Below are 25,622 nucleotides of genomic sequence, written 5' to 3'. Positions count from 1 at the left end.
AAACCGAATATAACAGAGCCTTTTTTGTGAATAAATCGGATTCAGGAGATTTGTACAAATTTCATTAAAGTACCTCTACCTATCATTAAATTTACTAAAACATTTCCCAATTTTTGTTTAAATTAATTGTACAACGTTTTGCCAAACATTTTATAATTTTCCTTATGATTTTGTTTACCAAAATGTGCATTTACCAATGAGAACGGCATTTTTTTTTAACTTGCTAAATTTATTGTTCTTCTGTATTCTTATCTGATTTAAGATAACACTAATTTATGAATATGTTTATAGATCATACCTATTTGTTTGCTTGCTTTGTTCTGTCAACAACTTTTTTCTTTCAAGACTTGTTTTTTGTTCTTTGAATTCCGTTAATTCTTTAAAATGTGTTTCATTGTTGGCAAAATAAGACTTTTTTTTGCGTTACGCTGATTAATCAATTATTTTTTTTTTTGTTAAGGCTTTTTTTTCAAATTATTCCCAAATAGCAAAGCTTGTGTTTGGAGCAATTTTATGAATGAATTTTATGTTATTAGTATATTTTTTAATTTGATAAAATTTTTATACCTACAAACTTTTATTTCGAAACGTGTGAAAAATATTGACGACTACATTGCACGTTATTATTAGTTAAAGATATTATTATTTAAAATTGATAAAAGTAAAAATTATACTGTTGTTAAGAATGTAGAACCAAAATGTATTTTATTTAATGACAAAATAATTTTTTTCATTGCATTTTTTCAATCATTTTTTTTATAGAACAAAAAATTTGTCGTTTTACGATTTTAGTACCATGTATTTTTTTTAAATGGCGTAACTTTACAATAATAACTTTACATAATATAAGCTTTTTTTCGAAATAAAAACGAAATTTTAACAACTAGAATTTGACTTTGACTAGCTGCCATTTTGTAGTAACTCACTTTAATACAATGAAATTACATACAACGATAGAAAATATTATAAGGAAGAGAATGTATGTTAATTTTTTGGTCTACGACATACTGGAGCAAAGATATTAGCTTGGAAGTAAAATATCCCAAAAAAATTATTTTTGTGAATAACTCCGCTAAAAAGAATGATCAGGTGGTGAGAAATTGTGTTAAAGCCTTTTAAATATACCCCTATCGATCCATGAAATAAAAACTGACAGTGCCTCTGTGCGCAAGGTCAAATGACGCTTTGACTGGAGTAAGAGCCAAACAAGAAGAAACTTGAAGCTGAATAAACAACCTTTTCTAAAATAATAATAATCGTTTTATCAGGAGAAAATTTCCTAAATCCTTATGCAGGAAAATTAACGCAAAAATTTTGATTTTGGTGGTGAATGTGCAATAACGCCATTTGAAAAAAAATATGGTAGGTACTTAAATCGTAGAATTAAAAGAATGTAGCTTTGAAATGCATTTTTTTTAAATTTTTCGATGAGATATATCTTTAAATTTCTTTCATGTTTTGGGCTATAATATAATGTAAGTAGGTACCTACATCAAAAAATACCAAAAACGACGCAACTTCCAAAGTAAGTTGTTCTTTTCCTTTAGGAAAATCCTTGAATCTAGCAATTAAAGCCTCAAGTGTGAAGAATTTATAAAAATGACAACCTTAATATTCTTAAATTTAAGGACTTTTATGTCTTTCCCTATAAAAACTTTAAGAACTTTTTTAAAAATATTTCTACCTTTTGTACCTATCGCGAAAGATAATAATAACATCAAAACCTGTCTTTGTCAAAAAAAAGAAAAAAAAAAATGTGTCCAATTACCACCAACAACCAATTCAGAATTTAACAATGTCAAGATGGAATGAATATCTTCCTTATGCAACATTTTTTTATATTTTTTCAAGCAACAATTTTTTTTAATGGTCTCCTTCCTTTCCTTTATCGAACCAAAGATTTTTTTCTTCTTCAATTTGGTGTCGAATAATAAAAATAACGATGGCACCATCACCACCACACTATACCATTGCATTAGCAGCATAGAATAGCATAGCTTCCAAACGTTGTTGTCGTGACCCAAAATAAGGAATTTAATTTTTTTCCCACTCAAAAAAATATAAAAAAACTAAAAAAAAAAATTACAAAAATATTCAGCTGGCTCGTGTCATGCTCAATTATTCCCACTTAACGAAGCGTAAATCTCTGACTACCCACTTAATAGAGGCAGCCACACCACGAAGCTATTTACCATCCATTAATGACAGCACCTCGACCAGCAACGTTGGCTGAAATTTAATTCAATTGAACCTGTAGTACGCGCTCCGCCCGTCCCCGTTCGCCACTGTGGTTTTATCCAAAGAAATACTCTTACCTCTACAACTACATCTCACTACACTATCCAATGGCATACGCAACTTAAATCATTAAATTTAATTTTTAATGCAAAAGGACTATGATGATCATCATCATCATCAACATCCCAGGTTTCAAAGAAATTGCTGATGGATACATCCAGAGAAGCGAATGTACACAGAAAATTAAAAAAAACAAAAAAAAATATTTATTCTTGTGTTGACCTCAAAATTAACGAAATTGATGAATCCATCGAAAGAGTGATTATCGTCAACGTCATCGTGCCATTGATAGTGGCAGAACTGTCAGGGTCCTGATGTCCATTCTCCATTTTTTTTAAATATCCTTGTTCGTGACCATATGAAAGAAAAAAATCATTCGCTGCGGTATTATCAGTCGAACAAAAGCCTCGAAATCAGCTACTTCATTCAACAGAGGCAGCAGTGCAGGACAGGACACTGCAGCATCAGTTGCTTTATTGTCAACGTCAATTTCGTCAGCATCAACGTTTTGATTGATTTATGGAGCCTGCATAATCGATTGTATTCAAAAAAGGAAACAAAATTAAATTAAATACATGAAAATGTAGCACGTACAATTAAGTATTTTGGACAGAGACACTCCTGGATTCCAATTTTTGGGATTATTTTATTAACTTTTAAATTGTCTTCTGATCTTTTGTGGGCGAAAATCTTAAATTATTTGAACTATTTGCCTTCAACGTGAAGACTGTTTGTTTTAGGTTGCTCAATAAGTCTGGTACACTTGGAAGACCAAAAGAAACTCAACTAATCACGGCATAGCTAATTCTAGGACAATTCAACATGGATTGCCCATCGAAAGACAATTCATCACAGAAAACATTTCAAAAGAAACAATACAAATAATTAATTACAGTATCCATCGAAAATGTATATTATCCAAAAGAAAAACGTATAAATGCAATTGAACCTTGTGATCAATTGTCTCATGATGAGTTGTCCTATGACAATAATGTACTGTTATATTTTGGTCGACAAAACAATAGCACTATTTATCGTTAAGATTAACAATGATATTGGAAGGTTTTAGGCTGAACCTTATTTCATTTCAGCAAATGATATCTCTAGACCCTCGATTATTTGCGAGACGCAAGATAAAGGGGGTGCATTTTGCAAGCTTTTCTTTAGTTGCACCAAAAATGTATTGTTAATAATTTTAAACCTAAAGGGGGCGTTGTTTTAAATTAAATTAATAAAATAAAATATTGTAAATAAAATAAAATAAAATAAAATAAAATAAAATAAAATAAAATAAAATAAAATAAAATAAAATAAAATAAAATAAAATAAAATAAAATAAAATAAAATAAAATAAAACAAAATAAAATAAAATAAAATAAAATAAAATAAAATAAAATAAAATAAAATAAAATAAAATAAAATAAAATAAAATAAAATAATAAAAATAAAATAAAATAAAATAAAATAAGATAAAATAAAATAAAATAAAATAAAATAAAATAAAATAAAATAAAATTAAATAAATAAAATAAAATAAAATAAAATAGAAGATATCATTCGAGCTGAAATTCGCAAGGAGGGAAGTTGTTTTTTATCTGTGAAGCTCTCTGTTTTGAGAAAACTAAAAAACTGGACTACCCAAACATGAATTGGGTAAATGTAAAAAAAATTTTTAAATATTTCTGTTTTGGCCTAAACTCAAACGCATCAAATATTTTTTAAATTGCCCAAGAATAGTCGAATAATACCCTACATTTTATTACTTTGTTGACTCTTGTTTAAGTTTTTGGAGTAAACACAACAACTTAATCCCCTAAGCATCAATGCATTTGCAAGGCAATTAGACAACGGGATTATTTTATTCTATTTCATTTGCCCTCTACCAAATATGTATCACATTGCTTCACACAGGTCGGTCATGGCACAAAATAATGTATTGGAGGTTTTAATAAGAATTTACATTCCCATGATTGTGGACGTGATCTATTTCTGTTTTTTTTTTTTTTTTTTAATTTAATTCTTAGGCAAACATTTTTGACGAAAATAAAATTCATTTTGAAATAAATTATTGTGTTGTGTGCCGTCTCGTAAGGATAGTTGTAAAAATATCAATTACAAAAAATACGTTTGAAATTAAAAAAAAAATTACTGCAAACAAAATATTTCAACAATGCAAACCAAACATTTTCTGTATACAAAAAAAATATTTGCAGTAAAAAAAATGCATTTAATATAAATTTTATATTGGAAATGACTTTTGACTATTTGACCTTTCATTAGCCATTTCAACAATAATAAATTAAAGTTTATGTAAGGTCGAATAGACAAAATTGTATAAAATTCGATGAATTCAAATTATAGAAAAAATAATAATATTTTGTATTAAAAATTTTGCAATGCAATTTTTTTCATTTGCAAAAATATTTTTAATGCAGAAAATGTTTGCTTTGCATTAAAATTTTTGTATTTGTTCATTAATGTATTTGTTTTTTAATTCATATTTTAACAACGCATTCTCTTGATTTGCAATCACATTTTTTTTTATAATTCGAAATGGAAGACAAATGCATTAAAAAAATGATTTCTTATAACACTGCTCGTGTCGTGAGTCACATTTATAAGGTATGTGTTTTAAATTTATTTTCCACTTTAAAATATATTTTCCCTGCAAATTTTACGTGTCTGCGAATGTGAGGAAAATTTTGTTACTACATATATTAATCCCAATCAACGCAGAATTCGTCTGGACGCTGCTTAAGTAGTAATGTTATAGGTATTTACAGTCCCTGAAATTTGTCTTTTAATTTCTTAACAAAAAATTATTCATCAATGGAAAAAATACGAAAAAATTATATATAAATAATTTTTGTTCTTGAATTTTTTGACATTAGGACTAGGTACTTAAGCCGCGCCCTGTCCTGATTAATACAAATTTTGCGTTAATATTTGCGCAAAATGAAAATATTCGCAACGTGAATAAACGTCTGTACCTACGTACACAAACTTACGTCACATTCAGTCTACAAAATCAAATTCCAATGGATTTTTGTGACGCACGTAAAAATTTGCGGTGCAAATAATATATTTTAATGTGAAAAAATAAAAATTAAATACAACACAAAAAAAAATTTCCTTAATTTTAGGTGCATGGGAGAATACGAAATTGTTTTTAAGATGGACACGACCTTACATGAATTTAGAACAGTTTTTCATTTCCAAAAATTTAATTTGGAAAAAGAATTTTAAAAAAATGTTTGTGAATTCAAATTTTACAACCTGATTCACCACATTACTGGTGACAATATAGTATCCAGGGCTTATTCTGCTTTAGGTTTTGTCAAGCGCTGGTTTAAAGAGTTTTCTGATCCTTACGTTACGAAATCCCTTTATACCACGTTTGTAAGACCTTTTCTTGAATATGCTAGCCAAGTCTGGTCCCCTTATCACCAAGTTCCCATCAAGAGAATTGAAGCAGTACAGCGTTTTGCCTTAAGAGGAAAATTAAATTGTATGGGATATATTTTAGCTCGGCTTAATTTTTTCGATAATTTGTATGGGAGCTAAAATTTAGCTCGAACTGCATACCGCTAAAACACAAGAAAAAAATTTTTTTCTGTCATCACTTAAAAACGTGCAGTACTTTGGTCTAGAAACTCATAGCATAGTTTTTGTCTAAGTTAAATACACAAAACAGCTGCGACAACTAAGGGAAGAATTTCCACATAAAGTTTCTAAATCGAAATCAATACCATGCAATCCTAGACCATGAAAACGAAATACCTTGTTGCCATGAAAGGGAGATGAGTGACCTAAAATAAAATAAAAAGAAGTAAATAAAAGCCACTTACCAAACGTGCCACGAACTTTTGCGACTTTACAAAACAACATACTCGTTTGGCGTCCATCCGCAACTACGTGACCATTTTTGGTGCATGTCTCTAACGCTTGTACATATCATGATCATCAGCGTCTCTTAAATTACGAAAATCACTTGAAATCTAAAACTTGGACACGGGTATAAAATTTCTGCAACCTCTGCACCATACGCTCATTTATGTGTATAGGACTTCCTGATGCGTGGTGTGATGTCTGATGCTGCAACTGTACATACAGCTGCTGAAGCCTGAAGCTGACGCGATGGTTGGTTGGTTGGTTTGGTTGTTTCGAAAAACGAAGAGTCCGGAACAGACCGTTTGTACCACTGGGAGTTAATTGCATGGAATTTGCGATATGTCCTATCGCATTACATTGAAACACACACAAACAAACAAACATTCGGTCCGCCATTTCATCGCCACACACGATAGTCCAAAGGACATCAGTGTAAAACAGCGAAAACCCTCTTTCTTCGGTCTTTGAGGGATAAATGAACTGAGGCGCGTTTCTATCATTAATTGGATAGTTGATAGTATCTTTAGTTGCCTATATTGGAGTTACTATTCCCAAGAATATTATCCAAGCGCTTGTTTAAATTGTAATAGACAAAAAAAATTTCTGACAACAGAAATGCTTGTAGCATGTAATTTGTCCACTGTTATACAAGTTTCTTCTTGCTCATTTCGTTCGGATAATTAGGAATTTCAATTTAATGAATGCTTTTATGCAAGTCAAGAATTCTAATTACCGAAAATCAAGGTGAATTTCTCAAAAATCGAGGTTTTTGTTTTTATTTCAAAAGTTATTAAAAGAGTTATTTTAAACCGAACGTTCGGTTTAAAATAACTCTTTTAATAACGAGTTCGCGAACGCAGAAAATTGATTGCATTTTTTCTTTTCTGACGTCTTCCTTTTTTTTCTTTCACCATTATTATTATTGAATATTAGAAATTTCCCGAAATTCTGTACAATTTTTTCTAATTGTATTGCAGGCGTCCTATTTATTCAATTTAATTTTTATATTTTATTTTATTTTATTAAATTTTTTTTTAATTGTATTTAATTTTTTTTTTTGTTTTATTTTATTTCGCCCTGGACCGCGTGCCGAGTCGGTTGTGTCTCGTGTCCTATCTATGCTAATATTTTTTTATCACGTACTCACTACTGCCTACCAAGTTACTTAACATTAAAATTGAAATGAAATAATAATTCAACGATGAAAATAGCAGAAACAAAAAAAAAAAATAAATTATTTTTTTTAAATTTTTTTATGTATAGCCAACATCTCAGCTATTAGTATCTGATTTTCCACTTTATACAGACTCATACCAGTGGTCGTCAAATTTCTTAAGTCTGGTATTAAGCTATCGAGGTATAGCCTAATACCCTCTTCCTGGTCTTCTTCGTCTTCTTCGACGTCCTTCATCGGTTCTTCCTCGACCTTTTCCCCACCTTCTTCCATGGGTTCAGGAGGGGACGTCCCATCAAAGGATGCGTTTTGGGAGTTTTTGAAATATGGTATTAAAAATGCCATATTTTGGAGCAGATATTATGCCTTTTTTGAGGGCTTCAAAAAGCTTCTATAAAAAGATTGGCGCATATTGCGCCATTTGGTTTTCTTAAAAAAGTGGTAAGAATTTCCACGAATTGTCCACTACTTCCTTGTTGGAATATTCTGGGAGTGCTTGATTGTACAGTTACAAATGAAATAATAATTCAACGATGAAAATAGCAGAAACAAAAAAAAAAAAAACAATAAATTAATTTTTTTTTTATTTTTTTTTATGTATAGCCAACATCTCAGCTATTAGTATCTGATTTTCCACTTTATACAGACTCACACCAGTGGTCGTCAAATTTTTTAAGTCGGGTATTATGCTATCGAGGTAAAGCCTAATACCTATATGATTCTATATAAACAGAATTGAAAGTGTTCAGAGAAGGTTCATGAGATTTTCGTTGCGTTTTCTTTCATGGTCCGATAGAATTGTCCTACCTCCATACTCGGATAGACTTAAACTTATTAATTTACCATCACTTTCAGTTCACAGAGAGTATTTGCAATTATGTTTTATAATTGGGATAATAAGAGGCTCAATATCTTCTTCAGTGTTGGATCGACTGAATTTTAATGTTGGGCGTGCTGGTTTAAGAAATAGGTTACCAATTTGTGTAGTTTTTAGTAGATCTAACTATGGCGTCAATAGCTCTATGAATCAACTAATTAATATTTTTAACAAAAACTTTCATATAATCGATTCTATTAATGATAAATGTTAAATCCCATAAATTCAAAAATAGCTTCTTTAATCAATTTAATTAATTTACCAGAATGTTGTTTTTTCTGTTGTTATTTATATTAGTACATTTAGTTTCAATGTTAATATATGTATATTTTATTGTGATTAATTGACAATTATTACTCATATATTGAGTTTAAGTTAAATGATTCCATTGTTAGTATTTAAGCTTATTTCTAATGTTAGCATTTAACATATTAAATAAATAATAATACCCTCTTCCTGGTCTTCTTCGTCCTCCTTCATCCGTTCCTCTTCTTCTACCTTTTCCCCACCTTCTTCCATCGGTTCAGGAGGGACGTCCTGTGCATCAAAGGATGCGTTTTGCGAATTTTTGAAATGTGGTATTAAAAATGCCATATTTTGGTGCAGATAGTATGCCTTTTTTGAGGGCTTCAAAAAGCTTCGATAAAAAGATTGGCGCATATTGCGCCATTTGGTTTTCTTAAAAAAGTGGTATTATGAACGCCATACTTTCGTGCAGGTAATATTCTGAATACTCCTCAAAAATGATCGGCATAGACTGCGCTATTTGTCTCTACACTCTGCAACAGTGAAAAATTAATTTTACTTGTATTTGACTGTAAATAGATTCTGTAGGTAAAGAAAGTGTGCCAAATGTGTTTATTCTGATTTACTTGTCTGACAAATTCGTTGCCAGAGCAATCTCTTTCCACGAATTGTCCACTACTTCCTTGTTGGAATATTCTGGGAGTGCTTGATTGTACAAGGACCCCCTCGATTCCACCAAGGAAATAAAGTTTTTTGTCGCGCTTTTCGAGCTCATCTCAGCTATTAATATCTGATTTTCCACCTTATAGAGACTCACACCAGTGGTCGTCAAATTTTTTAAGTCGGGTATTATGCTATCGAGGTATAGCCTAATACCCTCTTCCTGGTCTTCTTCGTCCTCCTTCATCGGTTCCTCTTCTACCTTTTCCCCACCTTCTCTGATTTACTTGTCTGACAAATTCGTTGCCAGAGCAATCTCTTTCCACGAATTGTCCACTACTTCCTTGTTGGAATATTCTGGGAGTGCTTGATTGTACAAGCACCCCTCGATTCCACCAAGGAAATAAAGTTTTTTGTCGCGCTTTTCGAGCTCATATTTTTAAAATAAATTCAAAAAATATATATAAAAAAAAATAAAAATTCCAAAGGTATTTAACCTTCAAGCTTAATAATTAAAAATCAATTAAAAATGTGATTTTTTTTGTGACATTTAAATTATTGTTGTCGAAATTATAGTAGTTTCTGACGTCAAGCGGTTTTTCCTTGGCATCAAATGAGAAATTGTTCGTATTGTTTTTTAGGGGTGTTGAAGGCTCCTCAAAAATTTTCGGCACAGACTGCTTGATTTGTCTTCAAACTCAGCGAAACTAAAACAGAATCAGAAAGAGTAATCTCTTTCCACGAATTGTCCACTACTTCCTTGTTGGAATATTCTGGGATGCTTGATTGTACAAGCACCCCCTCGATTCCACCAAGGAAAACAAGTTTTTTGTGGCACTCTTGGAACTCATAATAATAAATGAAAAAGAAAAAATATATATAAAAAAAATAAAGATAATAGCAAAATAACCTTATACCTACTGGTTTAATATTTATTATTAATTTATACAAAAATTAATTTAAAAAAATTATTTTTCACTAAAAAATCTTATTTAAGTTTTCAATTTTCGGGGAGTGCTTAATTAAACAAGCAATCCCTCGACTCCACCAAGGAAATTAATTTTTTGACTGCACTTTTGGTGTCCATAATTTTAATATTAATTAAAATAATTAAATAAAAAAAAAAAATAAAAAATATGTACAAAGGTAGATACGAAAAATGGACAACACTATGGTAAAAGTTTTTCGCAATCAACATTTGGAAAAAGTTGCTAGCCAAAGCACCCCAATAAGGGTTTTAAGCAAAGCAAAAAAACCCAAAAGTAATTCCTCTGCTTTGCTTTTGCCAGCAGTTGGAGCTAGCGTTGGTGGCTCAATATTTATCCATACGCAAACCTCTTTTTCACTTGAGCAGATAGCCCTTTCGTTCTCAGTGAAGGAACTACTCGGGCATTTTTTGTCCAATGTCGTCGACTCTACGTCAATTGACGTATTGGCATTTTTTTTTTATAAATAGCAATAGAAATTGCATTTGATTATGCAAATAATATTGCTTGTGTGGAGTTCGAAGACTTCGCACGAAACTATGTCTCAAATTTCTTCACTTCTCAAAAAAAAACAGTCATTTTTTCCTCCACCTCTGGATAATCCTTCTCGAGGACCCTCTCCGCTAGTGGCAAAAAACTCAAAAGCAGTTGTTCGGCTTTGCTTTTGCCAGAAGGTTGAGGTAGCGGTGGCGGCTAAATATTTATTCGCACGCACATAGACCTTTCGTTGTCAGTAGACGAACTACTCGGGCTTTTTTTTCAATCGCGTCGACTCTGCGTCAATTGATGTATTGGCATTTTTTTTATATATGGCAATAGAAATTGCATCTGATTATGCAAATAAAATTGCTTGTTTGGAGTTCGGAGACTTTGCACGAAACTGTGTCTCAAATTTCTCCACTTCTCCATTCAGTCCTACACTGTTATTAAATTTTTTTTCTTTAATTATTTATTTGTTATTGTCAGCAATAACTTACATAACTTAAGGACTTAGATATAAAAAAAAAATTCTTTTGATTTCTAAGCGTATATGGTGAAACTATTAGCTTATACCTGGCAAATTCGTTGCCAGAGCAATCTCTTTCCACGAATTGTCCACTAATTCCTTGTTGGAATATTCTGGGAATGCTTGATTGTACAAGCACCCCCTCGATTCCACCAAGGAAATAAAGTTTTTTGTGGCACTTTTTGAGGTCATATTTTTAAAATGAATTAAAAAAAAATTATATAAAAAAATAAAAATTCTAAAGGTATTTAACCTTAAATGTCAATTAAAAATCAATTGAAAATATGATTTTTTTTGACATTTAAATTATCGTTGTCGAAATTATAGTAGTTTCTGACGTAGGTAGAACAAAAACAGGATGTGTTCAAAATTGCATTTATTATCAATTTATTTTTAGCTCATTTTGTGCAAATTAAATATTTCATCATTATTATTTGCGGTCATTTTAAGATTATTTAGAATGCTCGTAGGTTATTGAGTTAAGAATGAATATTTAATTCAAACGATTGACGTTTTGTCTAAGATTAAGGATTTTACGTCATAAAACAAAGATCAATAACCTCAACCTTGAAATGACTGACGCTAGTGGTCGTCAATTTTTTTAAATCGGGAATTAAGCTATCGAGATATAGCTTAATACCCTCTTTATCGTCTTCTTCGTCCTCCTTCATCCGTTCCTCTTCTACCTTTTCCCCACCTTCTCCCATCGGTTCAGGAGGGACGTCCTGTGCATCAAAGGATGCGTTTTTGGAATTTTTAAAATGTGGTATTAAAAATGCCATATTTTAGTGCAGATAGTATGCCTTTTTTGAGGGCTTTTGAATACTCCTCAAAAATGATCGGCATAGACTGCGCTTTTTGTCTCTACACTCTGCAACTGTCAAAAATTAATTTATATTTCCGTTTGACTGTAAATAGATTCTGTAGGTAAAGAAAGTGCGCCAAATCTGTTAATTCTGATTTACTTGCCTGACAAATTCATTGCCAGTGAAATCTGCTTCCATGCATTGTCCACAACTTCCTTGTTGGAATATTCTGGTAGTACTTAATTAAATAAGCACCCTCTCGATTCCACCAAGGAAATAAAGTTTTTACTGCACTTTTAGAATTCGGGTTGGGTTCGATATCCCGCTTTTTATATTCCCGTTTTTTAAAATCCCGCTTTTAAAATCCCGTTTTTCATTATCCCGCTTTTTATAATCCCGCTTTTTAAAATCCCGATTTTTATAATCCCGTTTTTTATTATCCCGATTTTGCAAGCAAAACTAGTTGTTTTATTTTAAAAAATCGCGCGATTTTTTAAAATAAAACAACTAGTTTTGCTTGCAAAATCGGGATACTAAAACAAATTAAAAAATGAGACATTGTTCTAAACGCATTTAATTAAAAGCTTTAACAAAAAATATAATATATAAAAAAATAAGAAAAAGTAAGGAATGTGATACTAAAAAGAAATCAATTAACAAACTAATATTTACTTTAAAGTTTCAGAAGAACAATCAAATCGTGATAATCCCATAGATTAATAATAACATAAAATGATCACAACACCTTAAATTAAGTACACACTACATAATCGAAAGAAATTTCATTTAAATATATTTCAACTTATATTTGGATGCATTTCAACAATTTTGATATTTAAATAAATGAAATTTCTTTTACTTGTGAACTCACCCGAGTCGAACTTTATGTACAAATTTAGTACTCAATATGCTTAACAGATTCTATTCAAGTACTTTTCATTTTAAAATAAACTTAAATATGAACTTTTTATACTTACTAAGCTCAGTATCTCCTGAGAAAACTGCACGACTGATAAATAACGACTGTTAAAACTGAAAATAGTAGTTTAATCCTAAATATTCTGTTTGTGTCCAGAATTTTTAGACCCTAATATGTACTTGTAAAGCTTTTTAAGCTTGATAGAAACTATTAACACTATTTTAGCTAGGATTGGACTATTAAAACACCAAACACTTTTTAAGTCCCAAATATTCTTCATGTGTCGAAAATGTTAACCCCTCAATTTGTACTCTTCAATCCAGGGTGAGGCTATCAGAACTCCAAATACTAGTTAAGTCCTAAAAATACAAGTTCGGACAAGAACCAACCTTGTTCATTGCCGCTTGCAATTCATTCGTCATTCGGCGTGTGCGGATCACTGTCGGTAAGAATTTTGTTGTGATTTATTGAAAAAACGAGGAAAAATGTGAAAAAAATTTGTTTGAAATAAAATATAAGAAAGTGGAAGTGTTGGTGGAAGAAAATATAAATAAGTGAAAAAAAAACGGTTTTATATGTATAAAATGGCCGGGATAAAATAAAAGAAATCGTTCAATGCTTCTTATAACAAAATTCTTTTATTAATTACAAATCAAATGATTTTCGAACATGAATTTGCATGCATACGATTTTGGCTCTCTCTATAGCAAGTAAAAAATAAAAAAAGTGGTTTTGGTCATGACTTCCGTCGATCTGAGCGTGCTTCGCGTCGGTCGGTTCGTGTTGGTTCGTGTCGGTGTGTCGTCCGTGCGTTCATCTATACCTACAAGAAGCTGCGGCCTTAACGAGTGGACGAATTTTCTAGAAATTTGTACCGTAATTTGCGAATTTATTTTTCTTTTTTTTTGTAATATCTCCTTTAGAAAAAGGGCCTCCCATGCCTACAATTTTTTCAAGTTATTGTAATTTTCTCGAAAACGGCAATATACGAATAATTGAAATAAATGGTAACTAATTTTTTTTTTTTTTTTTTTTTGTAAAAAAAAACCTCACTGAATTTCTACCAATTTTGTATAAAAATACCTATTTAAAATTTTATGTTATTTGAATGGTTCTTATAACTAATACGTCGTGCATTTTATTTATTTTTACATGACTGGACTTGTTGGTAAATTTATTAAAGAAACATTAATCTTTCTGCTATTATTTTTTAAACATTCAGAATTGTATGAGGATGCAATACGGTGGCGCAGTATTGGATTAATCTGAATTTAAATCATTTTTTATGATTTTCATAATAATATATTAATGAATATAAAACTTTCATTCTATTTAACCTGGAGCCCTGTTCTGTAACTTTATCACTGACGAAAAACGTTTTTGAAAGCGTCTGTAAAATCTATATTTCCTTCGAATAATAAAGCAAGACTTCTTTCAAAATCCGAATTTATGAAAAAAAAAATATGATTTTCACAGAAATTTCTTAAATTTTGATAGTATAGAATGGATTTAACAGTCATTCAAAAATGTATGTCCAGTGATAAAAGTTACAGAACAGTGGCACTGAGCATTAATTATAATTATTATAGCTAATAGGTTAATTAGAATTTGTAGGACCTAGTGGGAGCAAAAAGGCCTATAGAATTTTTGGAAACATGTAGAATACATAGGACTTAATAAGTTTTTGTAGTATATTTAGGTTCTAATAAGAGTTAAATTATAATTTTGTTGCTCCTCAATAACTACCTAAGATGGGATTTTTTCCGATAACCGACTGTTTGAGGTCTTAAGTAGAGGTTATTTCCTTTACAAATCAAGTGATATTTATAACCTTTTGAATCTAAACAGAGAATATTTGGGTTTTAAATAGGTTTTAAATAGTTCCAAATGTTCGACTCCGGCAATTTAATAATATAATAATAATAATTTTATATTTTTATAAAAGAAATACCTACCGTTTTCATTATGTGTTGAAGGTACATATTGTGTGGGCAAAAAATCAGTTTTACTAATTTTTTGTCTATTTCTCATGATTTTTTTATTTGTGAATTAAGCATGTATTTTGTAAAAAAATCGGGATTTTCGGGATTTGACGGGATTTTAAAATGCGGGATTTCAGAAAACGGGATTTAAAAAAGCGGTATTTTAGAAAACGGGATTTTGAAACTTTTTTTTCGGGATTTTCGAAAAACGGGATTTTAAAAAGCGGGATTCCGATACGCTCCCTTAGAATTCATGTTAAAATAAATGAAAAAAAAAAATTATATAAAAAAAAAATAAAAATTTAATTAAAATTCAACTGAAAATGTGATTTTTTTGACATTTAAATTATTGTTGTCGAAATTATAGTAGTTTCTGACGTAGGTAGAAAAAAAACAGGACGTGTTCAAAAATGCATTTATTATCAATTTATTTTTAGCTCATTTTGTGCAAATCAGAAAAAAGTTGATTCATTTCAAGAAAAAAATTAGTTAAAAAGCTAACATTTTTAACAATGTTTGCATTAGGTAAAAAGTGAGAGTTAAACCAAAGAAATCATGTAAAAAATTAATAATTTTAAAACAAAACTCACCATTAAATTGTTCTTATTGCATTTAACATCGATTCTATGTATTTATGGATGGGAAGGTTGTTCATCTTTTTTATGACGTAAAATTCTTTATCTAAGGCAAAATGTCAATAATCATTTGGACAAAATATTCATTAAAAACAATCATAATTTTAAAATAATTTTTTTCAAAATGACTTCAAACAATGACAAAGTCATAAAATTCGTCGAAATTATTGAACAACACGAATGTTTATACAGGAATAATATTCCTGAATACACAAATAAAACGATTGTCCAATCAACTTGGGCTGAAATTTCCAGAGAAATGGAATGGCCTGGTGAGTAACTTTTTATTTTTTTATAAAGCTAAATTAACTTTTAGATAAACAAACAACAATAACAAAAATTATTATATTTTATATTTTAAAAACATAATTTTTGTTTGGATTTACATTTCGATGTAAGCAACTTGAACTCTTAGAGCAAGTTCGTGCGACCCAGTCGTGCATTTTATTTTTTATTCAAATCAATGTTTTTTAAATAAATAAAATTTTTTTTTCGTTACAGTGGCTGATTGTTTGGAGAAATGGAGAAACATAAGGCACGCTTTTGTGAGAAGCCTAAAATCCAGCCACAAGCAGAAGCAGTATTATCTGCATAATAATTTGTTATTTCTTTTGCCGTTCATTAGAAAGAGCCCAAACTGCTCGATTGATCACGAGCATTTTGGAGCGAACTGCCTTAGCAGTTCGCGGGCCGAAAACGAGGTTAAATATGAACTTAATTGAAAAACCTACAGATATACAATTCTTTTTTATTTCAGACAACAAATAGTATTGAAAATTTAGAGCCACCGCCGCTACCACCGCTACCTCCAAGGCCATCCATTAGTTGGAGTTCCTTTTTAATGGGATTGGTTCCACAATTAGAACAAATACCTGAAGAGGAGACTGTAGAAGCCAGAAAAAAAATCAAGGACTTTGTTGATCAAATCCTCAAAAAGTAGATATTCTGTAAAATAAAATAAAATGCACGACTGGGTCGATCTTGTTCTTAGAGTTAAAGTTGCTTAAATTTTTAAGAATTTTTATATAGAAATTTCGGAAATGTGACACATATGTATATAAAAAAAAAAACAAAAAAATAAAAAAAAAACATAAAATTCGTTCTGAAAAATCTGATAACAAATTACCCTCCAAAATAAGTATGCAGTTTTATTTAATATATTAAGGTGTATTTTTAGAAAAAAAAAATTCAAAATTGTTAGAGCCGTTTTTTAAAAAACTAATTTTTTATAAATAATATTTTGGAAAAAAAGTTTTGAAATAAATTTGGTATGCGATTTTGAAGAAATACCTTATCAACATCTAAAACCAAAATGACAAAAAAAAAAACCGACTTCCATTGATCAAAACTGGGTTTTATGGTTTTTCTAATAGTTACTATGGCTATAACTGAACGAAATTGAAATGGGACCACATTGCAGCCACCAGCTTTCCAATACAAAAAGAATTATCAAAATTGGTTCCCTCAGTCCAAAATTATGAGGTAACAAACATAAAAAAAAAAAAAATACAGGGGCTTGGTTCAAAATCTGATGAATATTTTTTTTTTGAAAAATAATTTTCCATCAAAACGAATTGATAAATTTACTTGATATTTTGATTGTATACGTGGAAAAATAATTTCATAAAAAAACAACATAATTTTTGTTTGGATTTACATTTCGATGGTAAAGAAATACAAAAAAAAGTATCATTCAATAGTCTACATTGGGTACATTTTTACACAAATTTTTATCTATTTCAAATTATACCTAACGATTTTTTTTATTATTCAATCAAATCTTTACCTTAGATCAAGGTCAATTGTTTTGAATCTTAGAAACAAATTTGAGACTATTTAATTTATTTTCTTATTATGTTTTATTTTCCAAGAATAAAATTTTTAACTTAATTAAAAAGCTTAAATAATTTTACCTAAATATAAGGTTATTTGCTTTTGAAAATTAAATTCAACGTCCTAAAAAAACACAGCTCTTTTAGATCAGTCGGTAGCCTCGGTGGCTAGGTAGGTGGGTGGAAATTTAGTCCATGATCGGATAAGCGAGTTCGATTTCTGGTTGGGACGATCAAGTAAATAAACATTTTTTTTAAGGTAAATTTAATATTAACACTGTCAAATTTAATACCGAATTTGTATTGTATATATAGGTACACCTTACCTATATTTTGGTTTTTGTGTATAATTCATCAATGAAATTTCTTTAGAACTAGAAATGGTATGCACAAATAAAAATTAAAAAAACGAAACAAAATGAAATAAAAAAAAAAAAATATGGATCACGTATTGTATTAAGTATTGTATTGATTATAATTATATACATATTAACAATTTAACCTTAAAACTAAATTTGGGGGGGGGGGGGGGGGGGGGGGAATTCTCTTGCTGTTTCTGTCCAATTTGATTGGATTACCGTCTTATTTGTATACTCAGGAATATTATTTCTGTATAAACATTCGTTTTCTTCAATCATTTTGACGAATTTTATAATCTGATCATTATTATTTGTAGTCATTTTAAAATTATAAAAAAAAAAAAATTATTTAGAATACTCGGAATTGAAATTTAATTCAAATAATTGACGTTTTGCCTATGGTAAGGAATTTTACGTCATAAAAAAAAGATCAATAAAATCAACCTTGAAGTGACTCAGGCCAGTGGTCGTCAAGTTTTTTAAATCGGGGATGAAGCTATCGAGGTATAGCTTAATACCCTCTTCATCGTCTTCTTCGTCCTCCTTCATCCGTTCCTCTTCTACCTTTTCTCATCGGTTCAGGAGGGACGTCCTGTGCATCAAGGGATGCGTTTTTGGAGTTTTTAAAATATGGTATCAAAAATGCCATACTTTGGTGGAGGTAGTATACCTACCTTTTTTGAGGGCTTCTTAATACTCCTCAAAAAGGATCGGCGCAGACCGCGCTATTTGTCTCTACACTCTGCAACAGTGAAAAACTAATTTTATTTGTTTTTGACTGTAAATAGATTCTGTAGGTAAAGAAAGTGCGCCAAATCTGTTAATTCTGATTTACTTGCCTGACAAATTCATTGCCAATGAAATCTATTTCCATGCGTTGTCCACAAGTTCCTTGTTGGAATATTCTGGGAGTGCTTGATTGTACAAGCACCCTCTCGATTCCACCAAGAAAATAAATTTTTTAACTGCATTTTTAGAACTCATTTTGTTAGAATATATATAACAAAATTATATAAAAAAAAAATAAAAATTTCAAAGGTATTTAACCTTGAATTTCAATTAAAAATCAATTGAAAATGTGATTTTTTTGTGACATTTAAATTATTGTTGTCGAAATGATAATGGTTTCCGACGTAGGTAAGGCACTTACAACGAAAACAGGATGTCTTCAAAAATGCATTTATTCTCTTTTTTTTAGCTCATTTCGTGCAAATGAGAAGGAAGTTGATTCATTTCAAGAAAAAATTTAGTTAAAAAGCTAAAATTTTTAACAAGGTTTGCATTAGGTTAAAAGTGGGAGTTAAACCAAAGAAATCATGTAAAATATTTCTACTCACCTGGCAATTTCATTTCTCTGGAAATTTCAGCCCAAGTTGATTGGACAATCGTTTTGTTTGTATACTCAGGAATATTATTCCTGTATAAACATTCGTGTTGTTCAATAATTTTGACGAATTTTATGACTTTGTCATTGTTTGAAGTCATTTTGAAAAAAAAAAAATTATTTAGAATGATTGTTTGTAATGAATATTTAGTCCAAATGATAATTGATATTTTGCCTTAGATAAAGAATTTTACGTCATAAAAAAAGATCAAAAACCTTCCTTGTCTACCTCCGTAACCCGTTCATTAAATTTTTTTTTATAATTTCATATCCCATAAATACAAAGAATGTATGCTAAATTAAGCACATTCTTTGGGGCTTTCTTAAACCGTAAAACAAATCTTTTAATAAAATTTCGTTTAATTGAAATTATATGAACAAAGTAAGGAACAATAATATCAAAACATTACCTGTCCATATTTCTTCAAGAAAAAAAAACACAAAATGTATCAAGAATAACCAACTCAGTGCTAAACAATAGTAACAGTAACGCATACCTACACATTTTTATTTTTAAAAATTAATGTGTGGAGTGAGGGGAAAGTGGATCGGTTAGAAAAAGAAGAAGGTGGACTTCCACCTTAAACTGGCGCAATCGGCTGCTGGTCAACTTTTTAACATCAGATAAGCACAGGATGCTATCCAGAAAACCTGCATCTTATTCTTTTTCCCCTCCTATTTCTTCTTTTTTCAATTTTTAGCCATCTTCGCCCATTGGGTCAGGAATGACGTCCTGGGTGAGTTAGAGGTATTATTATTTTTTTTAAATGACTTTTGCAGCCTTCTCTGGAACGATCGGCGGAGATTTCGCCAACTATCCCTTTATTCTGAAACTGTAAAATAAAAATTTGAAGATAACACTGAAACAGTTTCGCAAGGCCCATTTTTACGCACCCTCTTCATACTTTATAGGTATAGTGGTTCTTTCATTGTTTTTTTTTTTATGAAAAAAGCCTTGTGCTACAAAATACAGAGAAGCACCAGCCGAATGAGAATACGAGTTTTGGACGTTTTGCGGATATGAATGAAATTGTTATAAAATTTAACAAATTAAACTTATGAATAACTTTTAAATTGTATAATTTTACTCTCAATTCCAGTTGAGAGTAAAAATGCTGATAATAAAGGTAGTCACCAAATTTACTTATTTAGATTCTGAAGGTGAACACAAAGAAGGAATTTTTAAAAATTCCATCATTGGGTAGGGATTACCTATGATAAAAAAAAATTGTGTTCTAAACAGTTGGTCTTTGAAATATGATTTTTTTTTAACGATAGATAAATTTGCTACAAGAATAGGATAGGTGTTGAAAAAATTCTTAAAAAAGCGAGTCAAGAAAGGTTTTCTGCAACGGAAGCATGAGGTAAAACTTCGACAAAGTTGTTAGTAGTTATTCGTAGATGAATTTTTTTAACGACAATTTGAGTAATAACAATGGAAAGTTAATAAAAAAAAATAAAGTGTTTGTTCTAAATTTTTTTCTAAGGACTTAGAAATCAAAAAAATTGTCTTTGATTCTTTTTTTTTGCTCCTAAGTGTATATGGTGAAACTATTATCTTATATTTGTTTTTAAAGAAAATTTTGAATTTACTTACCTGGCAAATTCGTTGCCAGAGAAATCTCCTTCCACGCGTTGTCCACTACTTCTTTGTTGGAATATTCTGGCAATGCTTGATTGTACAAGCAACTACTCGATTCCACCAAGGAAATAAAGTTTTTTGTGGCACTTTTTGAGGTCATATTTTTAAAATGAATTAAAAAAAAAATTATATAAAAAAATAAAAATTCTAAAGGTATTTAACCTTAAGTCAATTAAAAATCAATTGAAAATGTGATTTTTTTTGACATTTAAATTATTGTTGTCGAAATTATAGTAGTTTCTGACGTAGGTACAACTAAAACAGTATGTGTTCAAAAATGCATTTATAATCAATTTATTTTTAGCTCATTTTGTGCCAATGAGAAGGAAGTTGATTCATTTCAAGAAAAAAATTAGTTTAAAAGATAACATTTTTAACAATGTTTGCATTAGGTAAAAAGTGAGAGTTAAACCAAAGAAATCATGTAAAATATTTCTCTTGCTGTTTCTGTCCAATTTGATTGGATTACCGTGTTATTAGTATACTCAGGAATATTATTTCCGTATAAACATTCGTTTTCTTCAATCATTTTGACGAATTTTATAATCTGATCATTATTTGAAGTCATTTTAAAATTATAAAAAAAAAATTATTTAGAATACTCGGAATTGATATATAATTCAAATGATTGACGTTTTGCCTATGATAAGGAATTTTACGTCATAAAAAAAGATCAATAACCTCAACCTTGAAGTGACTCAGGCCAGTGGTCGTTAAGTTTTTTAAATCGGGGATTAAGCTATCGAGGCATATCTTAATACCCTCTTCATCGTCTTCTTCGTCCTCCTTCATCCGTTGCTCTTCCTCTACTTTTTCCCCACCTTCTTCCATCGGTTCAGGAGGGACGTCCTGTGCATCAAAGGATGCGTTTTTGGAATTTTTGAAATGTGGTATTAAAAATGCCATATTTTGGTGGAGATAGTATGCCTTTTTTGAGGGCTTCTGAAGACTTCGCAAAAAAGCTTGGCGCATATTGCGCCATTTGGTTTTCTTAAAAAAATGGTATTATGATAAATGAATTAAAACTTGAATTTCTCAAAAATCGAGGTTTTTGTTTTTATTTCAAAAATTATTAAAAGAGTTATTTTAAAATTTACACGGAACGCAGAAAATTGATTGCATATTTTCTTTTCTGTATAAGTATAAGCCAATTTCCCGAAATCGTAGGCGCCCCATTTATTCAATTTTATTTTTATATTTAATTTAATTTTTTTTTAAATTTTTATTTTATATTTTTTTTTTTTTCAATTTTATTTTTTATTTTATTTTATTTCGAATCGGACCGCGTGCCGAGTCGGTCGTGTCCTATCTATGCTAATATTTTTTTTATCCCGTACTCACTACTACCTACCAACTTACTTAACATTAAAATTGAAATGAAATAATAATTCAACGATGAAAATAGCAGAAACAAAAAAAAAAAAAACAATAAATTAATTTTTTTTTTTTAATTTTTTTCTATGTGTAGCCAACATCTCAGCTATTAATATCTGATTTTCCACCTTATAAAGACTCACACCAGTGGTCGTCAAATTTTTTAAGTCGGGTATTATGCTATCGAGGTAAAGCCAAATACCCTCTTCCTGGTCTTCTTCGTCCTCCTTCATCCGTTCCTCTTCTTCTACCTTTTGCCCACCTTCTTCCATCGGTTCAGGAGGGACGTCCTGTGCATCAAAGGATGCGTTTTGCGAATTTTTGAAATGTGGTATTAAAAATGCCATATTTTGGTGCAGATAATATGCCTTTTTTGAGGGCTTCAAAAAGCTTCGATAAAAAGATTGGCGCATATTGCGCCATTTGGTTTTCTTAAAAAAGTGGTATTATGAACGCCATACTTTCGTGCAGGTAATATTCTGAATACTCCTCAAAAATGATCGGCATAGACTGCGCTATTTGTCTCTACACTCTGCAACAGTGAAAAATTAATTTTATTTGTATTTGAATAGATTCTGTAGGTAAAGAAAGTGTGCCAAATGTGTTTATTCTGATTTATTTGTCTGACAAATTCGTTGCCAGAGCAATCTCTTTCCACGAATTGTCCACTACTTCCTTGTTGGAATATTCTGGGAGTGCTTGATTGTACAAGCACCCCCTCGATTCCACCAAGGAAATAAAGTTTTTTGTCGCGCTTTTCGAGCTCATATTTTTAAAATAAATTAAAAAAAAATTATAAAAAAAAAATAAAAATTCCAAAGGTATTTAACCTTAACTGTCAATTAAAAATCAATTGAAAATGTGATTTTTTTTTACATTTAAATTATTGTTGTCGAAATTATAGTATTATAGGATTCTGACGTCAAGCGGTTTTTCCTTGGCATCAAATGAGAAATTGTTCGTATTGTTTTTTAGGGGTGTTGAAGGCTCCTCAAAAATGATCGGCACAGACTGCTTGATTTGTCTTCAAACTCAGCAAAACTAAAATCATATTTCTACTCACCTGGCAATTTCATTTCTCTTGCAATTTCTGTCCAATTTGATTGGATTACCGTCTTATTCGTATATTCAGGAATATTATTCCTGTATAAACATTCTTGTTCTTCAATTAATTTGACGAATTTTATGACTTGGTCATTGTTTGAAGTCATTTTGAAAAAAAAAAAAAATTATTTTATAATTATGATTGTTTTTAATGAATATTTTGTCCAAATGATTATTGACATTTTGCCTTAGATAAAGAATTTTACGTCATAAAAAAAGATCAAAAATTTTCCTCGTCTACCTCCGTAGCCCATTCGTTAGATTTTTTTTTATAATTTCATATCGAATAAATACAAAGAATGTATGCTAAATTAAGCACCGGATATACCTTCTTTGGGGCTTTCTTAAACCGTAACACAAATCTTTTAATACAATTTCGTTTAATTGAAATTATATGAACAAAGTAAGGAACAATAATATCAAAACATTACCTGCCCATATTTCTTCAAGAAAAAAACACAAAAGAATAACATACACATTTTTATTTTTTAAAATTAATGTGTGAAGTGAGGGGAAAGTGGATCGGTTAGAAAAAGAAGAAGGTGGACTTCCACCTTAAACTGGCCACGGGTCGTTTGAACGCGACACTACTCGAAGTGTCTTGCACTCCATATGTTTTTTAAAATTTTCTATCGAGCTATTCGTTTTTTATGAGCTAAATAATTTATGAAAAAACGTACTTTTACGTACTTTTTCACACGTTTTTGTTAATAACTCTGTTAATAATAATGGTAGAAACTCAAATAATGGCTCTATTTTTAGAAGCAATATCCCTCTTTTTAACGGCATTTCAATAAAATTAGTGGCATTTTTAGATCTTCAGATATTCGAATCTAAGTTCGTTCATTTTTTCTGCCCAATTTGATTTCAATAATCAAAAAGTTTTTTTTTTTTTTTATAGAAGTCAGGCTATTCTTTTCTTGGGGTCTAACCAAGGAACATTTCTGCATCAAAACATATGGAGTGCAAGACACTTCTAGTAGTGTCGCGTTCAAACGACCCGTGTGGCGAAATCGGCTGCTGGTCAACTTTTGAACATCAAATAAGCACAGGGTGCTATCCAGAAAACCTGCCTCTTATTCTTCTTCCCCTTATACTTCTTCTTTTTTCAATTTTTAGCTATCTTCGTCCATTGGTTCAGGAATGACGTCCTGCGTGAATGAAAAGTTCTTTTTATATTTAAAATATGGTAGGTATTAAAAATACCATACTGTCATGGAGGTATTATTTTTTTTTTAAATGACTTTTGCAGGATGCAGGCTTCTCTGGAACGATCGGCGGAGACTTCGTCAACCCTTTATTTCTGAAACGGTTAAATATAAATTTGAAGATAACACTGAAACAGATTCGCAAGGCCCATTTTTACGCACCCTCGTCATACTTTATTTAGTGGTTCTTTCATTGTTACAAAATACCTACAGAGAAGCACCAGCCGATGCAACTCACACCAGATCAAAATATGGAATGAAGACAACCACTAACTGCACAAGTTTGATGCCATCATCCATCATCGTAATGCTTGCTTCGAGCGAAAAATGTTTAGAACAAAATAATATAATATGTATATTCATATGAGATCATTTTAAAAAGCGATGTAAATGCAAAAAAAAAATGATCCCGTTACACAAAATCTTTACAAAGGCATTGAGATAAGAGCCGAAAACAAAAACAATAAATTGTAGAGTATTGTGTGTAAAATTGACTCCTGGGCCCACTGTTTCATAAAAATTCACAGTGTTGACAATTCTGCATTACAATTTTTTGGCATATACCCATTTCATTAAATATTATCGGGCAAGGTGACAGTTGTCAATTAAATACAAAGGATAGTTATGTCATGAAAATTTTATCATTGTATATAATACATATTTATAAATAAATTTTTTCATGAGAATTATTTTAATACTGTGGTCAACTTCCAAGCCAGTGTAGATAAGGCTCATAATCCTACTGGGGTTTTAGCATCAAAAGCATAATAATTGTTTTTTGTGGAATGCTTCAAATTATGACCGATTTAGCAAGATCACTGAATAATTACAATTATTCAATGGCAAGATGTTTTCCACGGTACTTTTGCAGACGCAAAATTATTTAGTTCTCGTAATAAAAAAAATATATTGTTTTTTCCATTTTTTACTTGCTAGGTGACCAAAAAAGACGGTGACGAAAAAAAAGAATCTTATATTAAATCTTATATTAAATTTATGTCGCTTTCCTTTACTCCAAAGAGAGTACACTTTTTTTAACTTATTTTTGCACTGTTGAAGGTTTGGTGTTCCTTGACTCCACAAAAGTGTAAAAAAAAAATTACTCCGGAGTAATTTTAGTACTCCGGATTTACATAAACCACATTTTGGATGGACTTGTATACACACTTATGAATTTGAAGTTTGAAATTTTAAAATTTTGTTTGAAAATTGAAAAGTGCAAAAAGTGCTTCTTTTAAA

General features: G+C 30.3%; 2 protein-coding genes across 5 annotated transcripts in view; one reads left to right on the top strand and one right to left on the bottom strand.

Annotated features, from left to right (window-relative positions):
• The window catches only part of LOC129910239 (uncharacterized protein DDB_G0271670-like), a 227,236-nt gene that overhangs the window by 108,283 nt on the left and 93,331 nt on the right, over positions 1–25,622 (bottom strand). The window lies entirely within an intron of this gene.
• Positions 15,545–16,521, top strand: LOC129910243 (uncharacterized). The gene is made up of 3 exons (XM_055987541.1): positions 15,545–15,752; positions 15,982–16,181; positions 16,238–16,521. Exons 1-3 carry the CDS (start codon positions 15,605–15,607, stop codon positions 16,418–16,420), a joined length of 531 nt encoding a protein of 176 aa, XP_055843516.1. The 5' UTR covers positions 15,545–15,604; the 3' UTR covers positions 16,421–16,521.

Source organism: Episyrphus balteatus, chromosome 2 (genome assembly GCF_945859705.1).
Source record: "Episyrphus balteatus chromosome 2, idEpiBalt1.1, whole genome shotgun sequence".
Classification (NCBI taxonomy): domain Eukaryota; kingdom Metazoa; phylum Arthropoda; class Insecta; order Diptera; family Syrphidae; genus Episyrphus; species Episyrphus balteatus.
This window is presented reverse-complemented; position numbering and strand designations above follow the sequence as displayed.